The 21690-nt window shown below is 43.8% G+C and overlaps 1 protein-coding gene across 1 annotated transcript; it reads right to left on the reverse strand.

The window, feature by feature from the left end:
* Positions 1 to 4967: 4967 nt before the first annotated feature.
* Positions 4968 to 15175, reverse strand: LOC120935597 (adhesion G-protein coupled receptor F3-like). The gene is made up of 4 exons (XM_040347645.1): positions 14754 to 15175; positions 10903 to 10966; positions 7856 to 7993; positions 4968 to 6420 (listed from the first exon to the last, which is right to left on the reverse strand). The coding sequence occupies exons 1-4, from the start codon at positions 15173 to 15175 to the stop codon at positions 5035 to 5037; spliced, it is 2010 nt and encodes a 669-aa protein (XP_040203579.1). The 3' UTR covers positions 4968 to 5034.
* Positions 15176 to 21690: the final 6515 nt, after the last annotated feature.

Consider the following 21690-nt stretch of genomic DNA (forward strand, 5'->3'; position numbering starts at 1 on the left):
AAACGTTTTTATTCTTTGTTATTATTAATTTGTTACATAGAATTCGTTTAGATGCGAAATTCGTTATTTTGGATAATTTGGAACTTCAGATAAATTTGTATTTGTTCCGTTTACTAACAGACAAATTTGGAAGGAAATTCCACTACCTATAATTTAATAGTTAGTTATTGTTAGTTATTTCACATTTTCAAATATTTTTAGATTTTTGTTCTTTCGAATTTTAGGATTTTCTTTCTTATTTTTGAAATTTCCGAATTGTTTAATTTGCAAATTTATTCAAAATAACGAATTTCGATTTTAACGAATGACTCAAAAAACAAAAATAAATAAATAAATGAAACGAAAACTAACACATTCTTTGACACTGCACAAGTCCACCCCTGCGCTTCAGAAGCTGTTAATACAGGACCAGACAGTGTAAATATTGCATTGTTTACATTCATCTTTTCTGCATCTTCAACATTACTGTAGACAAGGTTTGCAGACAACAAGGAAGGCAATGTTTTAAGTTCTGCTCTTTGATAGACTGATAGAGCCACTGGCCCATGTCCCCTCAGGGTTCAAGTATTTATGCAACTTAATAGCGCCCAGAGTGACCTTTTTAAAGGATCAGTTCATCCTAAATATATTTTTGTGTTATAGGTGGATCTCGGTGGGCTGAATCGACTCCTGGTTTATTATATGTCTTGGATATTCTAACAGTGAGCTATCCCAGGCCAAAATTCCTGACTCTAATCCTGTCCACCTGGGAGTTTTGGGAGTTCCCACCACCTTTGTGTGACCAAGCTCCTCCTATTACATTCTTTAGTAAGGGATCATTTTAACATTTGTGGTTGGCACCGTACGCCCATGGATCTTTGCGTTTTCTAATATGCCCGCCCACTTACCTTAGCATCCAGGAGACAGCAAAACAGGAAGATAAAGAAGCCCTGTGCCAAGAAAACAAAGGCAATGGATTTAATTTTAATAATATGTAAAAGGCCTATTCATGTCACTTATAACAGCAGACCAGACATTAGAAAAAATAAATGTTCTGCAAAATACTGCTGGTCCTGTCTAACAGGATAAACAAGAGCTAACATTTATTCCCAAAAATTCTATTCAGAATTAGTGTTGCCAATCACTTGCACATTCTATTTAAAAATGGTGCCAAGCGACAGCATTACATTACTGTGCATTCACAGTTGCATGGCCGGCCCACAGCCATCTTTTTTACGGGCACCGCTGGCCATAACGGACATTTACAGGCAGCCCGAAAAAGGGCGGAAAATTATGGGCTGCCTGTAAATGTCCGTTATGGCCAGCGGTGCCCGTAAAAAAGATGGCTGTGGGCCGGCCATGCAACTGTGAATGCACAGTAATGTAATGCTGTCGCTTGGCACCATTTTTAAATAGAATGTGCACTATGTCAGGTCTCCTACAGTGGGTGACTGTAATGATGTGTATGCTTTATGTTATAATTCAAGTTCAATTGTTATACCCAGTTCCTTATGTTAGGAAACAGTTAACAGTTTTGGTCATGTGATCTGGGGGCGGGGAGCTGTGGTTAGTTCTAAGATGGACGCTACTGAATAAAGAGCAAGCTCATGTTCAAGCACATGCTTATCCTTCATGTTAAATCGTTACAGTGACCAGCAAGCATTTTCACTCTATGTTTAATGTATCATTTAGTAGTTGTAATTTGTGTCAATGCTAAAGGGAGGAAGATAAAGGCAAATAAAGAAAGAAAGAAGAGAGATTGAGGGATACAGTTGCAGTTTGCGAGAAGCCATGTGGGGGACACAGCAAACTTATGAAAGAAAGTGCTCTGGTCAGATGAGACCAAAACTGAACTTTTAGGCCTAAAAGCAAAACACTTTGTGTGGCGGAAAACTAACACTGCACATCACCCTGAACACACCATCCTCACCGTGAAACATGGTGGTGGCAGCATCAAGTAGTGAGAATGCTTTTCTTCAGCAGGGACAGGGAAGCTGGTCAGAGTTGATGGGAAGATGGATGGAGCCAAATACAGGGCAATCTTAGAAGAAAACCTGTTAGAGTCTACAAAAGACTTGAGACTGGGGCGGAGGTTCACCTTCCAGCAGGACAACCACCTTAAACATGCAGCCAGAGGTACAATGGAATGGTTTAGATCAAAGCATATTCATGTGTTAGAATGGCCCAGTCAAAGTCCAGACCTAAATCCAATTGAGAATCTGTGGCAAGACTTGAAAATTGCTGTTCACAGACGTTCTCCATCCAATCTGACAGAGCTTGAGCTATTTTGCAAAGAAGAATGGCAAAAATGTCCCTCTCTAGATGTACAAAGCTGGTAGAGACATCCCCAAAAAGACTTGTAGCTGTAATTGCAGGGAAAGGTGGTTCTACAAAGTAGGGCTGTGGAAATTAACTATTAATTCATCGATTAATCTTTAATTTTTTTGATCGATCAAAATCATTTTGATTTGTACTCACCTCTCCGCTATCTTCAGGGAGTTCCGTCGGAGATCCGGTGACGTCACGGCCACCGGCGGGGCTTGCCATGTCCATCTGAAGGGCTCCTTTGCTGTGCCTTCATATCTGTATGTCGGCGGGACCTTACTATCTGCCACACGCAAGGGCTGTTACACTTCCCTCTATCAACCTGGGATTCTACAACCATCCACTGGGAGGTGTGATAGTTCGCTTCACGGGACATCTACATGCCAACGGACTGATGTTAACTTCTCCTCATCTGGATTCAGCAGTGGCATCGTTGTACACATTTTTATACCAGTATCATACTTAGCTACATGTTTTTGACTGCTTTTGTTACCGTTTGGTATTACTCGCACCATTTTTACAGTTTATGTAGCTACATCGATTTTATCTCCAGTGCAATATTTATTTTGTTACCTACTTGAAGACTATAAAAGTTTTAATGCTATTCCCATCGAGCGCTGCCTTTGTGTGTTTTTTGCATCCTGCTATCCATTTTTCCAGTGGTTGGTAGCTGCATTGGGAATCAGCCTGCAAGGAGGAGATCAGCTAAAAGTAGTTGGATCTGTATGTGCGTTATAATTAATCAAAATTTTGATCAGTAACAGCCCCACTACAAAGTATTGACTCAGGGGAACTGTATACAAATGTACTTTTCACACAATTTTTTTTTATAATTTTCCTTCCACTTCACAATTATGGTCTATCACATAAAATCCCAATAAAATACATGTACGTTTTTGGTTGTAACATGACAAAATGTGGAACATTTCAATGCGTATGAATACATTTTCAAGGCGCTGTAAATAAAACCAATGGCAATCATGATGCTGTAATGCATAGAGTTCACAATAAACCTTTAGTTTCACTGAAGAAAAGCCATCTATATGCACTGTAAGGTTTTTAGTAAACGTCATCCTTGCCAGCTTCCATTCTGTAAATGCTGAGATTCTCTGTAGTGGTACCCTTGTATGGGCTGCTGAGTGGTGTGACCGTCTGTCACCCTGCGCAGCCAGGCACACAATTTTCAGTCACTCTTCAGACAAAAAAACAGGCCATGGACTTGTTTTTTTGTTGTTTTTATTGAGGGGATTAATTTGGATAGAGATAGGGAAATCCTGAGATGCCCAGATGATTGAAAGTCAATGTTGGGACTGAACTATATACACACACAGTATATACACCTCCTCCCTTCTCTCTACACATCACTTGTTTGCAGACTATTTCTCTTTAACACCTTCAGCACATCATTTGCTTGCACTTTACAGACCAGCTAGCACTGATTTGAAGGCCTGACACTGGCTCAGCCAGGCTTAAAGCAGAAATGCCCTTTGTGGGCAGAGACCGCGAGCCCCTATGATGTGGCAAAGATATGGTAGTCCTTGGTGCTAGCTGTCCTACATGTGGCTATTACTCCCAGCACCAACTCTGTGGCTTGTAAGAGGGTCCTGTCCACACCTGAGCCCAGGCCCAATGTCAACCCCATGCTGGTTAGCTCCCTCAAAGGTCCTGAGAGCCTAACACCCCATTTCCATCTTCCACCCAATCACTGACTCCTCCCCAGCTGGGCTGACCCTGGGTATTTAAGGAGGCCTGCCCCCTGCCAATCCAGGTTGGGGATTGGTCAAGGCTCCCCAGAACACCCCGAACAGCTCCACCCCATGCCTCTCCCCCTTCCTTTCCAGAAAACACTAGAACATTCTGTAAATAAGTGGGAGGTCTTGGTGATGCTGCCTGTGAGTCAACCACCTCTACTCTGATGCCTTGTACACACGACCAGTTTTCTCTGTTGGGAAAACTGCCATGACAGCTTTTGGCCTGGAAAACTGGCCGCGTGTATGCTCCATGGCAGTTTTCCCGACAGGAAAACCGCAGGGAATCCAGGCGGGAAAAATGAGAACATGTTTTCTTTTTTCCTGCCGGGATTCCCGGCGGTTTTTAAACCGGCAGTTTTTCTATGGGGAAAGCCTGCGGTGGAGCATAAACATGGCCGGGTTTCCCGACCAAAGCTCTCATGGCAGTTTTCCTGCCAGGGAAACCGCCCGTGTGTAGGGGGAAAAAGCTACCAAGCAGGTTCTTGGTTTTCTCCTTGGTTTTCCCAGCAGACTTTTTACCGCCGGGAAAACCGATCGTGTGTACAAGGCACGAGTCACTCCTAACCCAGGTTAAAACACACCTAGGCTTGGCTGGGAGCCAAGCCTGGAAATGTACCGGCTCTTACAATCTAGCACACTAGAGGGTTCTACAAATCTATTCTAGTGCACTTGTTAAGTCCTTAATTGGAAGGTCAACTATAATCCATTATTCAGTGGCAGTGTTTTAATAAGAATTATCTGTAATTTAACTTAAAGTCCTGTATAGGATTTCTGACAATTACAAGAGAAGAATCTGGGGAATCCTATCTACAAAAGGAAAGGAGTAAAATTATATAAATTACAAAGGGCTTTATTTTAAAATGAAAAGCCTATTTCTGAATTGATAGCAAATTAGACACATGATATCATTTTTTTTATAAAACGGTAATTTCCTTCAAACGATTATAGCAAGCATATTGATGAGCATTTTAGTATGAATTTACTTTCCACTTACTTGCAGAGGATTAAGCACAGCAAACATATAGTGCAGTATCATATTCTGCCCCTCTATAAACAGAAGGATTCCAACAGCCCACGTCAGTCCAAACTGAGGAATGCAGAACAAAACAGCCTTCATCAACTTTCTGACCACTTCCTGATCCCTTTTTCTCCCATCAGAGATAGGTGATCTCAAGAATGTTCGAATCACAACCACAAGAACCAGGAAATTTCCACTCATAACGATTATTGCTGGGACAATAAAGGCCATCATTGCACCAGACCTGTACTCCAACCAGCAGCGTTCATCCTGCATGTATCTATTTGGATAAAACGCCAGGAAAGTTGCCACGGCTATGACCACTGGGCACAGGTATCCCAACAAAATGGAGAGAACCAGATACTGTTTCCTTGTAATGAAGTAGAATGTGAACACTAATCGGCATGCCACAGCAACTCCCTTCACCAAGGTCCAGCAGAAAAACCCCAGCAAGGAGTAATGAAGACCAAAAGTGATCGCTATACAAAATTTGGGTTGGTCTTTTGGTGTGACGTAACTCAGTCCAAAAAAGAAAAAGTTACTTATAAGCAGAAAAACGGACATGTGCAAAACAGCGTATTGCTGATAGGAGGCCATCACTGAAGCTCCGGTTTGATTGATAAGGATGGCGTAGAATAAAATACATTGAAGAAGACAAATGATGGAGATGATAAGCCCAGCCGTGGTGATGTGATCTAGAATGTTCGAGTGTGTGCTATCAGAGGGTGGTCCAGCACTTGACATGAGTACAGAGAAGGAGGACAGATGCCTGCAGAAGCAGTTGGTGATTCCACTGGTCACCTGGGTGTGGCACCCCTCTGACGACCATCGACTATGGCGAAAATCCCAGAATACGCACAAAGCAGCCTGGTTACATGCATCACACTTGAAGGTCAAATTGACATTGGCATTGGGATTTCTGGTGCTATTGAAGAGCATAACGATTGTAACTATGTCAGGAAACAATTTGTACGCTAGACCTGTGTCTTCTCCATCACCATATTGACTGCTGAAGGTTTCATTCTGTAGCTGGGAAGTCATGACTAACACATTGGCCAAACATTTCTGGGGAAAACCCCATGCTTTTTTGGGTTGAGGCAGCATTATAGAAGCCTCTGAGCTGAGCATTATAGAAGCTTCATGGTTAAAAGCATCACATGTTAATGCGAAGCATTGTACTTCCATGTTGCCATGGGATATATTGAATGATTGGTTCGTAACTTTCATGTTGGAAAAGACATTCTCAATATGGTTCAGCAGTTGTGCACCAAGATCTTTATTTAACTGGAATTTATTGATTGCCGATGAGTTCTTACTGACCAGCTTGCTGGCAATGGATATAACATTCTAGAAGAGAAAATTAAGATGGAGAAGTTAAGCCTATTCTCCATTTGCACACAGGGAAAATATAATGGCCCGGATTCACAGACAGCGGCGTATCTTTGAGCGGGCATAGCGCATCTCATATGCGCTACGCCGACGTAACTCTGAGAGGCAAGAGCAGTATTCACAAAGCACTTGCTCCCTAAGTTATGGCAGCGTAGCGTAAATGGGCCGGCGTAAGCCTGCCTAATTCAAAGTAGGCAGGTAGTGGGCGTGCTACATTTAAATTAACCGTGATCCCATGTAAATGAAGGGCCGATCGAACGGCGCATGCTCAGAATCACATTGCATATACTCCCTAAGATACGACGGCTCAATGCGTACGACGTGACCGTAACCTACGCCCAGCCCCATTCACGTACGACTTACGTAAACAACGTAAAATCCGACGGCTGTTCCGACGTCCATACCCTAACATGACTTACCCCTGCTTTATGAGGGATAACTTTACGCCGGACGTACACCTTACGTAAAAGGCGTAGATTACTGCGACGGGCGTAAGTACGTTCGTGAATCGGCGTATCTAGCTCATTTACATATACAACGCGTAAATCAATGGAAGCGCCCCTAGCGGCCAGCGTAAATATGCACCCAAAATACGACGGCGTAGGAGACTTACGTTGGTCGTATGAAGCCAAAATTCAGGCGTATCTTGTTTGCTGAATATGGCGCATAGATACGACGGCGCATCCGTGGACTTACATGGGTATAAGAAGATACGTCGCCGTAAGTCCTACTTGAATCCGGGCCAATGTATCCAAGCCAAAAATATTCTATTCAAATAATAAAGACTACCAAACCTAAATGTTCAATTTGATTTAATGATTGTCTCCTTGGGGACTTAGGGCCAGATTCACAAAAGGGATACGACGGCGTATCTCTGTTTCTATCTATGCGACTGATTCATAGAATCAGTTACGCATAGATATCCTTAAGATCCGACAGGTGTAATCGTTTTACACTGTCGGATCTTAGGATGCAGTACCGCGGCCGCCGCCGGGGGGATTTTGCGTCGTAAACCAGCGTCGGGTATGCAAATTAGCAGTTACGGCGATCCACGAAATTTTTTCACGTCGTTACGTCGCCGCAAGTGTTAGTTTGTCGTCGCAAAGATAGGGTACCTTTTACAAAGTGTAAACTTAGTACACCATGTAAAAGTATACCCGTCTTTCCCGCGTCGCTTTCGATTTTTTTTTAAAAAAAATTTTTTTCCCGGCGCAAGTCTTTTTTACCCGTCGCGATTCACAAAACGTCGGCGCGTCGTAACTTCGCGCAAAGCACGCCGGGAAATTTGCGACGGGAGCATGCGCAGTACCACGGTTTTATTGTCAGAGTGTCCGATCGTCTGTATGCGGCATTAGTGTGATTGCAGACCATTGACTCTACTACGTAGACTTACTTTTACATCATCCACGTTAAACTTTAATTGCTCAGAATTATTGATCACAGTTCCTAATGTTTCCAGGACAAGCGTCACTTGGGATGGATGGAAAACAAAATTTGACATCTGCAGAAGGCCTTCATGACTGGATATTGTCTGTAGGAAAAAAATGTGCATTAAGGCATGAACATCACGTTGACTGCACAGTGTGACGACGTAAATTGCGTACGCAGGCCTCGCGCAACGTTGTGAATCGGTGTTAGTATGCAATTTGCATACTATACACTGAGCACAACGGGAACGCCACCTAGCGGCCACCGCAAGAATGCAGCCTAAGATATGCGGGCATAAGAGCCTTATGCCGCGCAGATCTTAGGCTGCAGTCGGCGTAACGAGGTTCCTGAATCAGGAGCACTCGTTACGCCGGGGCAAGTAAGCAATTGCGCTGTGTAACCTATCAATTGCTTCTTGAATCCGGCCCAGTGTTCCTATTGGACTTCTTTAAAGCAAGTCAAGGAGCCCACTCTTTTAGACTATCAAAAGACCCCTTTTACAGTTCACTTATACCTCCCAACTTTTTGAGATCGGAATAAGGGACACCTATTAGCAAACATATGTAGGCATAGGACACAAATCCTGCCACGCCCTCTTAAAGGAGAATTTAACAACAACAAAAATGACCGTGTATACTCCAGTATAAGTCGAGTTTTTCAGCAATTTTTTTTGTCTTACTGTCCATCTGCAGCCTCATGCGCATGATCTGCAGTCAGTCTTTTAGACGGCCAGTGTAACAAAGCTCTGCCTCCGCATGCAGATGGGCACAGTGTTGTGGTATACAGATGGGCACAGTGAGGTGGCATGCAGATGGGCACAGTGAGGAGGCAGGCAAATGGGCACAGTGAGGAGGCAGGCAAATGGGCACAGTGAGGAGGCAGGCAAATGGGCACAGAGAGGGGGCATGTAGATGGGTACAGAGAGGGGGCATGCAGATGGGCACAGTGAGGAAACATGCAGATGGGCACAGTGAGGAAGCATGCAGATGGGCACAGTGAAAAGGCATGCAGATGGGCACAGTGAAGAGGCATGCAGATGGGCACAGTGAAGAGGCATGCAGATGGGCACAGTGAAGAGGCATGCAGATGGGCACAGTGAAGAGGCATGCAGATGGGCACAGGGAGGCAGCATGCAAAGGGGGACAGTGAGGAGGCATGCAGATGGGCACAGTGAGGAATGCAGATGGGCACAGTGAGGCATGCAAATGGGCATTGTTGACCCTCTTTTCCACTTACAGTACCTGCTGCATTTCTCACCCTAGGTTTATCACCACGATGGAGATTAAGGTACATGAGGCGGCAGGGAGATGGACACAGTGAGGAGGCATGCAGATGGGCACAGTGAGGAGGCATGCAGATGGGTACAGTAAGGAGGCATGCAGATGGGCACAGTGAGGAGGCATGCAAAGGGGCACAGTGTGGAGGCAGCAGGCAAAGGGGGACAGTGAGGCAGCAGGCAAAGGGGGACAGTGAGGCGGCAGGCAAAGGGGGACAGTGAGGGGGCATGCAAATGGGCAGAGTGAGGAGGCATGCAGATGGGCAGAGTAAGGAGGCATGCAGATGGGCACAGTGAGGCATGCAGATGGACACAGGGAGGCATGCAAATGGGCATTGTTGACCCTCTTTTCCACTTACAGTACCTGCTGCATTTCTCACCCTAGGCTTATACTCAAGTACATTTTCCCAGTCTTTTGTGGTAAAATTAGGTGCCTCAGCTTATATTCGGGTCGGCTTATACACGAGTATATACGATAGTTAAACCCACAAGTGTTTTTTTTTACTGCTATTATTTTATACTGGCTTTTGAAATTTACAACTGCAGAAATTTAGAATTTAGATGAAAGGTTTATCACAATTTGAGTGATACATGGTGTATTTTATTTACAACTATGTAGATCAGATCAAAATGAGGGACAAATGAGGAGGAACAGAGGAACAGAGGGACTTTGTTCCAAATCAGGGACAGTCCCTCGAAATCAGGGACAGTTGGGAGTTATGGTTCACTAAGCAAATCTATTCAGGAAGATTGACAATCTATAGCAATCATTCAATCAAAGAAAATCAGACCAGTCTGATCTGAATCCTGCCTTGAGAAATGAGTCCACTCATTTTTATTTTTTAATGGCTTGATCCGTGACAATGGTCTGTAGGCGGGGCCTAATAAGTGGACCCAAAGATTGAGAGGAGTCACCACATGGAGTTGTTTGAACACTCTTTATATACTGTAGAAATTGCTTAGGGACAAACAAGGCAGTTATGGCAATGGTACTACATACAGTATGTTGTAGACAATGTTATAGAATAGTCCCGTCCTCCCCAAGATGGCTGTCTGAAGCGCATAGCAGTGAACAATTAGTCCTAAATGGGCTCCAGCCAGCCTGAAGAATCGGCACAGTGCCACCTTCAGGTTGGAGGAAATACTGCTGCCTACACCTCCCTACCTATCCACTAACCTGCCTTAAAATAAAGGGACAAGTAAAGAACAAAATCACTGTACTACCTTTTCTATAGCAATTATATCCCATGTATGTGATTGCACACATTTAAACAAAAAACTTGTTTTAGCTTCCATACCTTTAACAGCTTTCATTGCCCTCTGTATGCCCATAAGTTGGGCCATTCCAATAGGCAAAGCTGATCGGAGTTTGCCTTCTCCCTCCTAATTCCATACATTTTTTGTAGTCTATCAATACAACGAGCCACCTCGTTGGTCAATAGGAAAGTGTGAGTGTGTCAGAAAAGGGTACTCACTGAGGCCGAGATGCAGAGAGCGGCTCACTCTTGCGACTAAGTGCACTCCACCCCCTGGAGATGGGACAGAGGGTGGATGGCACAAAGAGGCACAAGCTACCAGTAGGCTGAGCAGGACTTGCGTGAAGGCCACAGAAGACAGGTACAGGAACTGATGGTGACCAGAACTCAGCTGGTGTCATTTTGCAGAAAGTCCAGAGCAGGCCGACGGTCAAACACCCAAAAGGAGGAAAGTCCGAAGGCAAGCAGAGGTTCAAGTACTGGAGACTGGAGGTAATCCGGGTCACAGGCAAAAAGGTCAGGTGCAGGATGCTGGCAGCAAAGTCTGGGTCACAAGCAGAGGGTCAAACACAGGAGACAGCAGCGAAGTACAATAAGCAAAGCCAAGGGCCAGGTAAGGAGAGATCAGAGTAGTCCAAAGGCAATGCGGGTCACAGCAGTAAATCAGGCAGGCAGGAAACAGGAACTCAGAATCACAGGAAACAGGAACTCAAAACAGCAATTTGCTTGGGGATTTGCTCAGCTTATATAGGCAGCCAGGATGTCATGTGACATGCTGAATCAGATTGAGGCTGTTTACTTCCTGACAGGCAGCCAGGATGTCATGTGACATGCTGAATCAGATTGAGGCTGTTTACTTCCTGACAGGCAGCCAGGATGTCATGTGACACACTGGACAGATTAAAGCGGTTTATTTCCCTGACAGAGAGTAGGGTGAGTGAGTAACTTGTATAGCGCTACAAATGCAAACTAAATCGCCTCAAGGCACTGTACCCAGTGTCGTCGTCCAGCCACGCTTCAGAATAGATGTGTCTTAAGTTTTTTTCTGAAAGAGTGGAAGAATAGCAGAGCTTTGCTTGATTAAAATAGATTGGTAATTAATGTAGACAGGGCACTAAAAGTTGTTGCAGGTGCACTATATGAACAAACATTTGTGGACACTTGACTGTCACAACTTTATTTATTTATTTTTTTTTGTTTTTTCCACCTCAGCTTTTACCAAATTCTAGAGACCAGCTCATGATTCGATGCTTCTTACGTCTCTTATTTGCGGTTTGCATCATGCGTGGTATTTTTTTCATAGCCAAAGTAGGGCAAAAGTAGCCGTTACTTTCAATAGGCTTCAAAAGAGATTTGATTTTTTTTTTTTTTTTTTTTCCCCTTGTACAATATTTTCACATGTAATAAGTATAAGTATCGACATCCGGCAAGGGGCTAGGATCTTATCCATGCTCTTGTATTGTTTTACATCCCCTCTGGGATATCTACACCTCACTACCATATAAAGCAAACCCCCCCTCCTCCCCCCCACCCCCTCGTGGCGCCCAGGGATCTTATCTTTTTCCGTCGCTGAAAATCTATGAAATTTTACCAAAAATGCGTAAGATTTGAAAATAACAGTCGAAACGATCGGGCTTTGTTTCGGGGCCAATCAAACCCCAAAATCTCAGAATCAAAAGAATTAGAGTACTCTTAAACTCTCTACATAACTCCCTGTTTTTTTGTACTCCTTCCATTTTTCCCATTTTTTCTTAAAGTCGTTGTTTGTCTCTAATAGACTTTCCTTAAGCTCTTCCAACCTATAAGTTTCCTCCACAGCATCTATCCAATTCCACAGGAGTGGACTTTCCTTTTCCTGCCACCTTTTTGGTATGATTCTCTTCGCTGCATTTAACAGGTGTGGTAATAAGGACTGCTTGTATTTTTTTATACCCTCTTGACTCCCATGAAAGAGCACTACCCAGGGGTCTTTCTTTATTTCCTTACCCGTATTCTCTTTTATTTGACTTATTATTGTGTCCCAATAAATTTGGATTTTCGGGCATGTCCACCAAATATGTGCCATCGTTCCTCTCTCCGGGCATCCCCGCCAACACTCGGCGGACTGGTCAGATCTAACATTGTTAGCTTTGTCAGGGGTAATGTACCAACCCGAAATGCACTTATAATTTGCCTCGGCGGTTTGTATATCTATTGCGGAGGAGTGTGTTAATTGCATGATCCTCTGAAAAGTGTTTGTCCCTCTCGTGATTTCTAACTCCCTTTCCCATTTATGTACAAACGGTGCTTCATCCCGTGCACCAATCTTAACCAGTATCCCATATAATTTAGTGATTGTGCCCTTGGAGTTTTCTGATTGACATAGCTTCTCGAGTGGTGTCAACTCCGCCCTCGTCCGTAGAGGATGGGGGAGGTGCCGCACAAAATGATGTAGCTGGGAGTAGTGCCACCTATCGAGATTCCAATATTCTGTTCTAGCTTTCAATTCTTCGTATGTCATTATCTCTCCATCTTTTGTGATATCCCCTAAGTGTACCGTGTCGTTCCTGATCCAGTTACCACCTATTTTTTTAAGCATTATCTTTTAAAATCATTAGTGGAGAATTAAATTCTCTGTTCAGTAGTGTCTGAGTTCTATCCCACATTCGTAAAGTGTCCCGTGTTATGTCAAATGATTTGTGGCCCAGTGCTCTGTATTGTGCAGGAATCCAAATAATATTACTCAATTGTGACCTAGCTTGTGCCCTTTCAATTTGCACCCATCTTTTACCTTTCCTGTCCCGCGCCCATTCCACCGCACGAGATAGAACCTCCGCTTTGTAATAGCTTTTAATGTCAGGCACTGCCAGACCGCCCAGTAACTTTCCCTGTTTTAGGATGGAAAGTGATATTCTATGCTTTTTGTTTTTCCAAACATAATTCATTAGTTTTAGATTAGTAAGAATTTATATAATATTTTAGGGACCACCACCATCTTCAACATATTAATGCGCCCAATCCACGATATAGGTTTGTTTACCGTTCTTTTTAATTCATTTTTGATCTCGTTTAGTAAAGGGACATAATTTATTTTATATATCTTCTGTACCGTGTTAGCCAATTTGATACCGAGATATTTTATTTCTTTGCTCCATGGGAAGGCACAGATTTCTTTAACACGGCCTTCCTCACTTTTCTTTAGGTTTATGTTTAATATTTCGGATTTAGTTACGTTAATTTTGAAGTTTGAAATATTATCATATTGTTGCAGGATTTTGGAAAGCTCGGGGATGGATTTACTCGGGTTAGTTAAATAAAATAAAATATCGTCGGCAAAGGCCGACAATTTATGTTCCTCCTCTTCGACTCTGACACCGCTGATATCTGGGTCATTTCGAATCATGGACAAAAGAGGCTCTAGAGATAGGATGAAGAGCAGGGGAGACAAAGGACACCCTTGTCTTGTCCCATTTTTCATCTCAAAAGACTCCGATAGCGTGCCGTTAATTTTGATTCTTGCAGTGGGATGATGGTAGAGTGTGTTAATCCATCGGGATAACCTGTTGCCTATACCCATGGTTGTAAGTGTCTCCATCATAAGCCCCCAGTCTACCCTGTCGAATGCTTTTTCGGCATCCACCGACAGGAATAGACCTGGGGGCGCATTCAGCCTTATGTTCTGAAGCAGGAGAATTGCTCTTATACTATTGTCTTTGCCCTCTCTATTGGGGACAAATCCGACCTGGTCGGGGTGCACCAAATAGTGCATAACCCCTTTCAGACGCTCAGCCAGAACTTTAGCAAAGAGCTTGATGTCTGTATTTAGCAAAGATATTGGTCTATATCCCGAGCAGAGTGAACAATCTTTCCCTTCTTTCAAAATTAATGCAACCGATGCCGCTAACGCTTCCCTGCTAGTTTCGTATTCTGATCCTAGGCCGTTGAAGTATTTACATATCCTCGGTATTAAAATCTTACTGAATCTCTTATAATACCAGACAGAGAACCCGTCAGGGCCAGGGCTTTTTCCCACTGTCGTATTTTTCAAAACATTTTTAATTTCTTCTTCAGTTATGGGACGGTCCATATTAACTCTATCAAACTCCTCTACTTTAGGAAGTCCCGCTTTTGCAAGGAAATCACGTATTTTAGCCTCCTTTTCCCCTGTTTTCCACCCTAACTGCTTTATTGTGTACAATTCCTCATAATAATTTTTAAAAGTATCTGCGATTTCTCTAGTCGTATAGACTAGATTCCCATCTTTCCTTTTAATTTTTCCGATATAATTTCTGGTTTTCTTTTTTTGGGCCATTTTGGCCAAATGCTTACTGGGTTTATTACCCCATAAATACCTCTCTCTAGCTATGCAATTAAGTTTTTTCCTCGCTTCTAAATCCATGATCTCCTTGAGCGCGTCTCTTTTTAGAATTAAGTTGTGATAGGTCTCTTTTAGTCCCTGTTCTTTATGTTTACGTTCTAAGATTGCTATATCTTTGGTCAGGGTCTCAGCCTTCCTTTTTCTCTCTTTTTTTTCCCTGGCATTCTCAGCAATTAATATCCCTCTAATGTACGCTTTATGTGTCTCCCAAAGAGTTGCGCTTGATATCCCCTCTGTATCATTTATAGTAAAAAATTGTTTGAGATCAGCTTCCACCCTACTAGCCACCTCTTCGTCTCGAATCAGATTATCGTTTAATAGCCACCTCGGCCGTTCACTCTTTTGTAAGGATGATTTAATCTTCATAGTAATTGGAGCATCATCTGAGATAGTCATAATTCCAATGTCCGTCTCAGTGATCAAGTCCAATAACCTGTGATCTACCAGTATGTGATCTATTCTGGTGTACGTTCCGTGTGGAGGAGAGAAAAACGTGTAATCATGTGTGTTTGGGTGGAGTACCCTCCAAGCGTCCACTAAATGACTGTCGTGGATCTTGTGTTTTATTTTTTGTAGTTGCACGTTCGTTGTCTCCTTCACCCGGGACGTACTGTCTTCTCTCGGATTCATGACGAAATTAAGGTCCCCCATCAGAATTATATACCCCTCGGCAAAATTTTTCAATTTGCCCAGGATTCTGCTTAAATACTGGGTTGGATGTACATTCGGGGCGTAAATATTTGCAAGGGTATAGAGAGTGTTTCCCAGCTTTCCTTTTAAAAATAAAAATCTGCCTTCCGGATCTGTCAGCCTTGCCTCCAGGATGAACCCGATCCCTCTCGCGAAGCCGATAGCTACACCCCTAGCGCGTTTGGAAATGGCGTCCCCGTAGAACCAGGTAGGGTACCTGGGTGAGTACAACTTTACATTAGAATCTAGAGTCAAATGGGATTCCTGTATGAAGACTACATCAGCTCTGTATTGTTCTATCTCTTCCAAAACCTTCAGTCTTTTGGTTATTGAGTTCAAGCCCTTTACGTTATAAGATAAATATTTTACTTCTGCCATTTCAAATCCCTACGTCATTTCACTAAGCTTTCTGAAAGATCCACTGGGAGACACGTTCCCTATCCCAACCCCTTTTTGGAAGAGGAGAGCTCCTTCTCTCTCTCCAAACCTCCCCTCCCACCCCCTCCCTACCCCCATCCCCTTCCCCTGACAAGGCCAAAACATCGCCTCTGAACCGCTGGGATCCTCACACCCCACTACCCGTCGGTTCTCGTGTCATGAGGTGAAGCTTCCCGACGCCCCCCCTCTCATTCCCCCCAAGAACAGGCCCTTGGGGGTTGATCTTATATGAGTGAGGTTGCGGACCCGTCCTCCCCCCCTAAACCCCCCACCCCCCCCAGCCCCCCTCGTCCACTACCTATCCCACCTCTCTATACCACCCAAAAAGACTACTCTGCCCATCCAGGCAATTCCAGGATGGGCATATCCAATTTACCACAAAAGCCTGGTACATCCTCTGGGAATACCAATTTTGCTGATACCCCATCTTTGTATCCAATCAAGCACGCCGGGAACCCCCATTGGTATTTGATATTAGACACGCGCATCTGTTCAAGTAGAGGTTTGAGGTGCCTTCTTCTGGCCAGAGTTTCCCATGCTAGGTCAGTGAAAATCTGTATCTCCACCCCGTCGTAACACAGGGGAGCTTTCCTTCTCAATTTTGCCCAGATCTCAGCTTTGTCTTCAAAATATCTGAACCTTACTATTATGTCCCTAGGCCATTTGCCCTCACCCTCCCTGGTTCTTCCTATACGGTGAACCCGTTCTATTTTAAGGGGATCCTCTGAGCCATTGTCAAAGAGGGGGAGAAACAGATCATTAAGAATTTTCCTCAAATCTTCGCCTTTCTCCTCCTTGATAGATCGTATTCTTAAATTTTGCCTTCTATTACGATTCTCTTGGTCTTCTAACCGGTATTGTAATAGTCTCTGATTTTGTTTCATTGTGTGGAATTGGTCCTTTAATTGATTTAATTCCAGTTCTTGTTGTACCATTTTTGTCTCTGCTTTCTCTACCCGCTCCAAAATATGGGTTATATCTGATCTTAACGTACCTATTTCTTCTCTTATCACCTTTTCCAGCCTCTTTAACATCCCCTCCAATTCTACTTTTGTGGGTAGATGAGTATCTGTTCTTGATTCGTCAATTTGGCTGACTTCATGTTCGCCTTCAGTTGACGTGTCGGCTGCTGGGGTGACCACCCCCCCGGCTACCTTTTTAGATGTCCCAGCCTTTTCGTTTTTTTTTGTTAAACCTGGACTTTTAGTGCTCCCGTCTGGGGTCATGTAGTGTCTTATAGTGCTTGTAGGGGGGTTATCCTTAGAGATTTTTGGGGCGGAGCCCCTTGTTGACCTGTTCATATTATGTTTTTTAGCCCCTCTGATACGTTTCCCCAGTTTGAAAATACGGGAGGTCCCCCCCCTTTTTTTTTTTTTTATATAAACGATTTATTATCCGTTAGAGGCTATCAGCTCTATTGGGAACTTTCTAAATAAAACCACTGGGGTAACAAGGGTTGCCCCCGGCCTCTGGGGTGCACTCAAGGTAGATTAGGTAGAGTATCAAGCTCCCTCCAAACTTAATGCAATCCTCGCTCTCGTTTTTTTTTTTTTTTTTTGCCGCTGAATGGGACTCTTTGCTACGGACGACCAAGCTGTCTTATTCTTGTTGAACGCCGGCCTCGGCCCTGGGGGAGCATCAATTTTCTTTGACCTAATAATGTCCAGCCATATTGGAAGCACTGAAGGATACTTTGAACTACCTCCTATGGTGATTATGGCGTATCCAATACTTTTAGTGGTGATGTAGTGAAGGCATATACATGCCTAATCTCTGAAGGTTATGCTCAAGCAGATACCACCTCCGCGTCGTGCACTCTCCTCCCTTGTTGCATTCAGCTGCACAGTCCTCTGAGCACCCTAGGCGTTCCAATTATGTACTATACCCAATTCGTATAAGCCGAGCCAACCAAATGCAAATGTCGTGGATCAGGGTGTATAGATGGTCTCTGATAAAGTCAGGTGTTCCCGCCAATAATCAAGCCTGTTATACTATGATTTGGTGCAAGCAGAAATCATCTCTATAATGGTGCAAATGTTTCATGCTTCATATGCGTATCTCCACACTTGCATATTCTAAGGGGTGCGAGGTCTCGAATCTGCGAGTATGTTTCCCCTAGCAAAGCCACCTTGCCATCTAACCGATACCGACAGCTGTTGCCACTAGATCCCCTTATCATCCGTAAGCAATAAGCGCCATCAAAGAGCAAACACAGGGCAGAGGCAGGAGAAGAAACGTCATACAAACAACCAGTTGAACCTCTGCCTGCCAACTTGTCAACTGATTGTATGTGTTATTTAAAAGTTATTCAGTCCCCTCTGACAATACAGGCATGGGAGGTAGTGAGGCTACTTTAAATACTGATGTAATTTAGCTCTTACCTAGCCCTCTGGGTCCCAGGTCGCATCCACGATCACAGTGATTGCAAGATCGTTTTTACAAGCAGCTTCACATGAACAAGGAAAAAGCTGGGTTTACCTGAGAGCCGTTTTCAGGGACCGGGGTGGCTGGGAGAGGCGTCAGAATCCGCAGCAGGGCACGAGCTAGGAGCACTCACCGCTCAGCTTCAGAGATTGCTGCACCAGTACCTTTCTCAAGCCGTTGCTACGTCTGCTGCCTCGTTCGGGTGGGTGGGGGGGTGAATCGGGGGGGATTCCCTCGAGACGGCGGAAGAGAGCGTGTCAGATGCTCGGTCGGGCTAGCGGCTCAGCAGCATCCGATTCTGCGTCGCAGCCCGCTGCCACCGGAGCATCCTCAAAGCCTCCTCCGTCCATCCCTCACGATCGCGCTGGGTCCGCGGCGCGGGCGGCTCCTCCCTCGACGTGCGTGCCTCACGTGCACAACGTCATCCCCGGCTGGCTGTCACAACTTTATGAGCTTGTTGGACACCCCATTCAAAAATACATTTTTTAAGAGGTAATTAAAGTGTTACTGAAGTCAAAAATATTTGTTTAATTAAAGTAACAAACATGTTATACTTACCTGCTCTGTGCAACGGTATTGCACAGAGTGGTTCCGATCCACCTCTTCTTGGGTCCCCCGGCGGCGATCTTGGCTCCTCCACTTCTTAAGAGGGACTGATCTCTTCTTTGCTCTCTTACTCTTCATACAGGGGAAGGGGGACACAGAGAAACTGATTTTTTTTTATACCTTAAAGGGGTTGTAAAGAAAACATTTATTTTCCCTAAATAGCTTCCTTTACCTTAGTGCAGTCCTCCTTCACTTACCTCATCCTTCCATTTTGCTTTTAAATGTCCTTATTTCTTCTGAGAAATCCTCACTTCCTGTTCTTCTGTCTGTAACTACACACAGTAATGTGAGGCTTTCTCCCTGGTGTGGAGAAAGCCTCTTGAGGGGGGAGGGGATGAGCAGGAGAGTCAGGACACTACAAAAAAGGAATGCCCTAGGGGGACCCCAAGGAGGGAGGTATCCCAAGAGCAAAAAAAGGGGCTACTATAGGTAAAAAGACAGGCTATATTCATATACAAAATATGTAATTTATTGGATGAAACAAGGTCGCTACAAAATCTCAATTAATTAGCAGTAAAAAGTGCAAGTGCAACTGATGAAACAAGCAGTTGATCCAAATAAGTAAGCAGCATGCACCAGTATAGATTACTATGTGCAAAAACACACAAACATACATGGAGGACAATGACGAACATAAAACAAGACAGTCCGGACGCTCAAAAAAAAAAGTCAGGACACTCTCTACTTTGCAGATAGAAAAAGGAGCTGTGTGTTAGTGGGCGTCCTGACACTCCTGCTCACCCCCTCAAGAGGCTTTCTCCACACCAGGGAGAGAGCCTCGCATTAGGTGTGTAGTTACAGACAGAAGGAAGGGATGTTTCATCCGATCTTCTCACTGCATGAATCTTTGCTGCAGCTCTACCATTTGTGATGTGGCGAAGATCGGACGCAGGGGGAGAAGATTTGGTGAGACTGGCGGCGCCCCTCTCAATGTGGGGCCCAGGGCACATATGCCCCCGTCCCTCCTAGTTTCAGCCCCGGTAGAGACAAATGACAAGCCTTTTCCCAGGACCCTTATTTGGTCCGCACTTTAATCAGCCTGACAAATTATAATCTTTGTTTGTCATCAACTACAATAGGCATACCTGAGTTCTCAGATCCAGGTGCCAATCGATCTAATGCTTTCCCCATTTGGACCCTGTGTACCACCACTACTCGTGGTTGCAGGTTCAGGTGAAAATTCTTTCATCACTAAAAGTAACAATCCTCTGTAAATTTATAAAAAAGGCAACTAGAAAGTCTAGGACATACCCCATTTGAAAGCATATCCTTCATATGAGACAGTTCATTCGTGGAGACCTTTTGGGATCCTGCAAAGACAAGGTCAAAATGAGTTTCTTTGTTATGGAAAAAAAATAGCTCTTATGGCTGCCTTAATTTAATATATATTTAATTTAAATATTCCTCACAGAGTATCTTAAAGAATAAGAGTGCTTCAGTCGCTTTTGCAAACCCAGATTGTACCTTGTACAAGTAGGGGTGATATCATCACCCACCCACTGTAGACTTAAAGGGGTTGTACAGGATTTTTTCCCCCCTAAATAGCTTCATTTACCTTCGTGCAGTTCTCCTTCCCTTACCTCATCCTTTGATTTTGCTTTTAAATGTCCTTATTTCTTCTGAGAAATCCTCACTTCCTGTTCTTCTGTCTGTAACTACACACAGTAATGCGAGGCTTTCTCCCTGGTGTGGAGAAAGCCTCTTGAGGAGGGAGGGGGTGAGCAGGAGGGTCAGGACACTCTACTTTGCAGATAGAGAAAGGAGCTGTGTGTTAGTGGGCGTCCTGACACTCCCGCTCGCCCCTTCCCCCCTCAAGGGGCTTTCTCCACACCAGGGAGAAAGCCTTGCATTACTGTGTGGAGTTACAGACAGAAGAACAGGAAGTGAGGATTCCTCAGAAGAAATAAGGACATTTAAAAGCAAAATCGAAGGATGAGGTAAGTAAAGGAGGACTGCACTAAGGTAAAGGAAAGCTATTTAGGGGAAAACATTTTTTTCCTTTACAACCCTTTTAAGAAAGGTACACAAGGGGGCGGAGACAAGACCAGTCACCCATCAGAAGAAGGGAGAGCAACAGTGACTGTTCTTTAGTACAGGAAGCTCCTGCGGAGAGGTAAAGAGCAGGGTTTGTTCCATGCTTGATTACTACACAGTTCTGATTTTTTTTTTTTGCAAAGGACACCAATAATTTCTGATGTTCTTTTACATTATTCTTAAACCACTTGATCTGTGGAAGGTTTTACCCCCTTTCATGACCAGGATATTTTTTTGCTATTCAGAATCAGCACTGCGATACTTTAACTGGAAAATGTTTGATCATGCAACACTGTACCCAAATTAAATATTTTATCATTTATTTTACATAAAGATAGCCCAAATCAGTGTACAGTATATTTAGTCTGTGTAAAAAGTTGTAGAGTCTACAAACTATGGTATATATACAGTATGTTGAAAATGTATCACTTCTGATGGCATATCTAATTTCTTGAAAACCTAAAATAGTGAAACTGGGGTCTTTCACTTCTGAAAAACGTACGGTGTCATGCGGAGTCCCTCAGGGATCTCCCTTATCGCCCGTATTGTTTAATATCTATCTTCGCCCTCTCTTTGAAATCATCAGTAACCAGAAGTTACTTTACCACTCCTATGCAGACGACACACAACTGTATTTCCGCATCTGCAACAAAAAGGATCATTCTCTTGGACTAGAGAAATGCCTCACTCTAATAGATAACTGGATGACAAACAGTTAT

This window comes from Rana temporaria, chromosome 4 (genome assembly GCF_905171775.1).
Source record: "Rana temporaria chromosome 4, aRanTem1.1, whole genome shotgun sequence".
NCBI classification, from domain to species: Eukaryota; Metazoa; Chordata; class Amphibia; order Anura; family Ranidae; genus Rana; species Rana temporaria.